Source organism: Drosophila grimshawi, unplaced genomic scaffold (assembly GCF_018153295.1).
Source record: "Drosophila grimshawi isolate 15287-2541.00 unplaced genomic scaffold, ASM1815329v1 contig_311, whole genome shotgun sequence".
NCBI classification, from domain to species: Eukaryota; Metazoa; Arthropoda; class Insecta; order Diptera; family Drosophilidae; genus Drosophila; species Drosophila grimshawi.
In genome coordinates, this window is record NW_025063098.1 from 13455347 (window position 1) to 13461952 (window position 6606).

Below are 6606 nucleotides of genomic sequence, written 5' to 3' on the forward strand. Positions count from 1 at the left end.
CGACCCTGGCCATGCTCATTGAGAATTATATCCAGCCAACGACCAACGTGCCAGCATTAAACAAAAGATTGGGTTAAGCCTCTGTCTCGGCCTTTGTATAAAAATACATACGTGTTTGTGTGAGCATAAGTGTGTGTGAGTGTGTGTGTGACCGTGACATGAAATGGCATATGTCAAAGTGGCTGAACTATATCAGGTACTGTTTAGTCACCTTGTTATACTCAGAGACTGTGATTAAAAGTAATTAATACTAAAAGTAAAATAGAAATAAATTTTAGAATAAAAATTAACATATTGAAATAAAGCATAATATAATAATAATTAAATAAAATAAAAACCTTAACAAAAATTTAAAATTATAACCGTTAAATTTTTAGAGATAAAAGTTGAAATCCAATCAAATCATAAATTATAACAATAATAAGAGATTTCAGGAAATTTTAACCATTTCTTCTAGAAATGGACACATAGAAACGGTGACTGTGAAGCTGTTATCATTTTTAGCTGCAGTGTGAAACGTTATTTGTCAGTCGCAAATGTGTTAATATTGCTCAACTCTAGCCTATATATCATCTAAGTGACTTGTCATCTGCTTGTGGTCGCTATGACAAATGGGTTGACGCTTCCACCTTTTGCTCATGCCTCCTTGGGATGTGGCTCTTGCTGGTCGTTAAGTGTGGGGACACAACGCACTTGGCAATAATAACAAGCACAACAACAAAAATAACAACAACAGCGACAGAAAAAAGCGTTTAAATTTTGTAATTTAAATGCAAATTGACAGGCAAATGACAAACATTGCAATTAACGAGGGACTGGCGGGCGTATACACAATATTCGTATACGCCACGCCTGACAAAGGACAGCTCGGCACAGCGCAGAACAGTGCAGAGAATGCTAAAGAATTAACACAGAGGACTAGGACCGATGCTTGCTATGCAATACATTATCAAAGTCCAGCCACATGGAAATCGAGCAAAATTGCAAGATACCAAAATATTCAACGAATCATGCAAATCTCAATTAATAACAATTATTCGAGATTGCTTGACTAGATTTTAATTTGAAAATTTACTGCATTTTATGCTTGACATAAAAGTAGAGGAAGAGAGAGAGAGAGAAAATGAGAGAAACAATTGATTTTTCTTTCATTTCTAATCAGTTGCTTCATCTATTTAGTTTTCTCTCTATTTAATTGGTTCTATGTTATCTCATTAACTATGTTCTTTACTTGAGAAAAATGACACAGGTTTTTAAAATAATATAAGTTGGTTTCACATAAACAAGAATAAGCTAGATTATTTTAAAAATGTTTAATTATATTTAGAAAAAAAAAATTTCAAACGTGTAAGAACTTTTCAGTTTAGACTTAATAAAATGAAAACTGTTCTTGTAATAATAAAAATTTAAAAAGCTTGATCAGCAATTCTTATTATGGTGGTAGTAACTAACCTAGTAACTAATAAAACAACCTTTTAAGCTGTGGAAAATATTGAAATTTTGTTACTGATCTTTAAAGGATGTTATCAGAAATCTTTCTTACCGACTTAGATTTAATATAAAGGTATAGAATTAATAGTTGCACTAACAAAATTCCTAAAATAAATAATAATCATGAAATAAAATGCTTTAGTTCATATTTTTACAATCCTCGATCATATTTCTAAAATAGCAAATAATGCAGATAGACTATTTTGATGGGCTCTACAGTACTTTAGCTTCTGTTTGTGGTCTTACAGACTAATACAATTCCAAGTGTAGTTCATAAATGTGCCAACTGCCGGTGGGAGGACGTGGTTTTGGTAAACCACAGGCAAGTGAACGACTGTGCCGGAACAGCTCAAGTTTGTGTGTGGAAAGTGCCACAATCAGACTTAAGAACAAGGCAACAACTGCGAGGTAAAGACACTCATTAAAGGCTTCAAGTGCCCACGCGAGCAATCCAAAATTGCAATGCCGGTGGCAGGACTATAACAACCGTCGAACATCGAACAATCAGCTTGGTGAGCTGTCACTGAATGCCTCGAATGTCCTTGGAGTTTTGCGAGTTCTTTGTTGGGTGCCATTTTGCACGTTGAACTCTGAAGGCGTCGTGAAAGGCCTAATTATCTTAATTAATGAGTGCGAAAGTGAAATTCGTGGAAGACAAATGTGCCGGGGACGATGCTTGTCGCTTGCTGTTGTTGTTCTTGTTCTTGTTGTTAAGTTCGGGCGGCAGTCACTCAGTTCGCGTGCACCGCAAGGACGTTTGTGGCTGCCATTTTAATTGTCTCGCTTTGTATATGTATATATGTCCATATACATATATATATACATATATATATGTGTTTTTGTGGATGGGTGATTTTCATTAATTTTGCTTCGCGTTTGCTGTTGCCATTGTCGGCGGCTGCGGACGATTTTGGCTTATGGTCTGCGCCAGAAATTCGCTGTTTTCGCTTGTGTTGTGTTGTTGTGCGGCTTCTGGGCTTGCCACAAAGCCAGGCAGGAAAAGACACTCGCAATGCTATCTGCAGAAAGCGAACAGAGAAGATGTTGAAATTGTAACTGAAACGAGCGAACGTGCGAGCAACAATAATAATGAGGCGCCACACAAAACAGACGGCGCAACACTTTGGCGGAGCTTAAAAAAAACAGGCCGAATTGTTCAAAATGAAAACAGCCTGTGGGCGACTGTGGAAGCTGTGCGTAACTAAATCTAGGCGTAGACATAAACATCTAGTTACAATACACACATATTTTTGTGGGTCCTAAGTGCAGCGGCTCTTTGTGCTTAACTTAAATGATAAATGTGTGGAGCACATGTGGAAGGCAAGCATAAAAGTTGTGATTTTATATCATACATTAAATAAACTACATTCTGTTATCAGTCGGCAGCTGCTTAGTTGGCGTTTAGCCACAGCTGATATACAAGTTCCGTTATGTACTTTCAGGCATCTCTTTGTGTTCCACATGCTGTTCCATTACCAAAACGTTTCGATGTGCTGCGCACACGCATTCCAGTGCGAGCGAGCTTTGCTCACTGTGGGTTGTATTTGTGGATGGCATGCAGCATTGTTGCGCTCAACAGAAACTAGCACAACATTTTTGGCATTCGCGTCTTTCGTGTGCTTCGCTTGCAGCCTTCTCTGCTTTGTTTGCCCTTTAAAAATTACCCATTTTGTATCTGTATCTAAAAATTATGAAAATACTTTGAACCAATCTTGACACCAATTCGAATAAGTGATTTTGAAAAATCAACTATTTTAAGAAATTTTTAGTACTTTTTTTTAGCTAGTTTTTAAAGATTTTTAATGATTAATTATTTATTAATTTTTCAAAATCCAAGCCCGTTGCTAAAGCCTTGTAATAAAATATAAATCGATAAGTCTTTGACAAGATTTAGGACCTCTGTCCCACTAGCTGGTTTACTGCTGATGGTACAATTTAAGTCTAAAAATCAAAACCAGTTGGTAAAAAATTTTAGTAAAATATAAATCGATATGTATTTCAACAGATTTCACCAGATCCTCAAAATAGTGGGTAAATAGCTGTTAGATAACATATAAATTCAAGTCCCATGGTCCGGGCAAAGCCGGTAATACCAGTTGGCATGTTAGGATACGTCTCCAATCCCATAAAGCGTATACTCGTACGTTCTTGAGCCGATTTAATAGAGCCAGGTCATTTCATTTTTATATGCGCAATCTTGATGAACCTCGGTACTTATCCGTCTTATTCCTGGAGACATATTATGATATCTTCGCCGAGCATAAGAAAATCGTTCTTTCTAGTTTTAGAATTATCTGTTAGCAGACTTCACTTACTTTAATCGGACACTGTCGAGAGTAAATCAATCGCATTTGTTCTTTCCATTGCTTGCATTAAATCACTATTTATTTAAATAGAGCGCTACAAATCATAATATTCATAAAAATAATTGTTAGTACATTTCTTGTGTTGGTTTTAGTTGAGTTTGTTGTTATAGAAGTTCCCATGCATTCAGTATTACGAGTTCAATTTCGATTTCGAGTTCGGGTCGTCAGTATCAGAAGCAGAGTTTCGAAGAAGTTCCTATGCCGCCGTCGTTTGCTGTGGTTCCTGTGCTGTTGTCGTGGATGCCACCGTGGAAGTTTCGGGATCCTTTTCGCTGATGGCGAGCCAGGGACAACGCTTCTGAAGCTCCATGCGGTATCTGGGATGACTGATGGCGTACACAAAGGGATCAACGCAGGCGACCATTTTGCAGGTGCAGGCCGGTATCATTGTGGCTCCTGGCGTGAGAAGACTCTTGTCCCCGAATGCACCGATTAGCGACATAACGCCATACGGTGTCCAGGACACAAAGAACAGGAAACAAATTGTAATGGCCGCCTTGGCGATACGAATCTCAGCCGTCTCCTTGTTCTTGTCGACATTCGAGCGCAACGATTCCACATTCATCTTCTTGGCCTGTGCCCTGAGAGCCTTCTCATGACTGAACACATGGCCCACAATCTGGCTGTAGTAGTAGACGATCATTGAGGTCGGACAGAAGAAACTGAAGAAGAAGATCGTGCCGACAAACATGCGCGTATCGAAGTTATCCGTCAGATAATCGAATGTGCATGAGGTCAAATAGCCCTCGGGCACAAAACGACCCCACGTCTCCGTGTAGCAGGCAACAACAAATGGCGTCGCATACATATATATGAAGATTATCATTGCGATCGCCTTCCCGTGCGTCATCTTGCCCTCCATGGGTCGAGTGATGACATTGTAGCGATCGTAGGCAATGAATGCATTTGTCGCACTCGCTCCGATTCCCGTGTAGGCGCCAATGATGCCGTATATCTGGCAACCGAGATGGCCCAATGCATAGCCCTGATTGAAGCTGTTGTAGATAAAAACTGGAGTCTTGGACATCATCAGGAAATCACAGATCGCCAAATTGATGACCAGTATATTCGAGGGTGTTCTCAACGATTTGGCCGCCGAGAAGACCCAAATAACCAAACCGTTGCCCAAAACTGAGAGCACAGTGAAAAATATGTAGAGTGTGCCCAAGAGATAATTCATCGACTCTGGCGGTTCCGGATATGTCAGCCAGTGTTCGGGTATATGACGCAGCTCATGCGGCGGCACATTCCAACCCAGCAGCCTCCCCTCCGCACCAAGACGCGCCTCCGGTAGCAGCACGGTCGTGACATTCCGTATAATGCCACTGCTGATATTGTACTCCATGCTGGCCCCGTCGCTGTCCAAGACAAAATCAGTGTCTGCTCGCACTGGTCTTTATATATGCTAGCAGCTTGCCAGCAATTGGATTAGTTGCATATCTGCATCAGCATTTGTGGATTACTTTGTGGATTCCACTAATCTTGCACCCCAAGCCAACGAAATTCGCTGAGCAAACTGTTTTGCATTGATTTTAGTCGCCTTAAGTGGGCGGAGGTCATCGATTGAATCAATTCAATCTATCTACGGTAATCTTTTGTTGGTCTTTGCTTTTTGGCTTGTCTCCTAATTGATACCCATATGTCGTTTGACCCAAACTCTTACATAACAAATTGCTCTTTCATTAGGAATTTAATCCATTATTTTATCGTTAACTATGTATCGAGATTGAATGTGGGGAAATAAAGTGTGTAACATATTTATAAAAAAAAAACAATTTAAGGTATGACTTGCAAATATAAGAGACAATATATTATATATATCATATTTAATTTGTTTAAATTTGAATAACTTGGGTAATTTTGTATAATTGTTCGACAAATAAATATGCATAAAAACATACATATTTTTTTTATAATAATTACAGTTAATTGAAACATTTTTTAAGCAATATTGCAATATCGAGTTGATTTTCCCTCATTTTTTCGCTTAAGCTTAATTTTGTCAGAGGTTGTGAGTGGAGTCTCAAATCACGTATTCGATTGTAAAATGTAAAAAACAATTACACTTTATTGATCACATAAAGTTTTCTTTGCCCTACGAAGCTGCCAATTCGCTTAGGATGTTAGACAAGCTTTAGTAGTATTGCATATAATTTAAAATTCAACTGAATTAAATTGTGAAAATGAAATAAATCTAAGATATAAAATGAAATGCGGTCATAAAAAGCGCATTTATAGTATACCAGTCATTTATATAGAACTATAAAAGTTAAAGATATGTATTCAACTTAGTTTCGCATCCTAAATTTGTTGCAGATTAAGCTTTAAGTTTTACTAGCAAATCTAAGATACAGAGAATATATTCAATTGAATTACAATAGAGACACACTCACACATATACAGGCATACCTATGTAGCTATTATTTGGAAGAAGTGCGGGTATTGTTCTGTCTGCCACGCCACTTATTAACACGTAAAACAAAAAGCGTAGCATTCTTTTGTGCGCTCCCAAAGCGTCCACAAACATAGGCAAACATATGCGGAGACATTGTGTGTGTGTGTGTGTATGTGTGTGTGTGTGTATGGGTAATTATGTGACGCTCGTGTGTGCACCTACAATTTGGGTCATAAATCATATGGAAAGAGTCCACAAAGGCATGCAAATATTCCCTTATTGCCCCCGCCAAAGTTCGCACTCAAATTTATAATTCCAATAGCGTTTGTGTGCATGTGTTAGTGTGTGTGTGTG

The 6606-nt window shown here is 38.4% G+C and overlaps 1 protein-coding gene across 1 annotated transcript; it reads right to left on the reverse strand.

Moving 5' to 3' along the window:
• Positions 1-3841: 3841 nt before the first annotated feature.
• LOC6567331 (opsin Rh3) lies at positions 3842-5226 on the reverse strand. Its single transcript, XM_001994296.2, has one exon. The coding sequence runs from the start codon at positions 5200-5202 to the stop codon at positions 4054-4056; it is 1149 nt and encodes a 382-aa protein (XP_001994332.1). The 5' UTR covers positions 5203-5226; the 3' UTR covers positions 3842-4053.
• Between the last annotated feature and the right edge of the window lie 1380 nt (positions 5227-6606).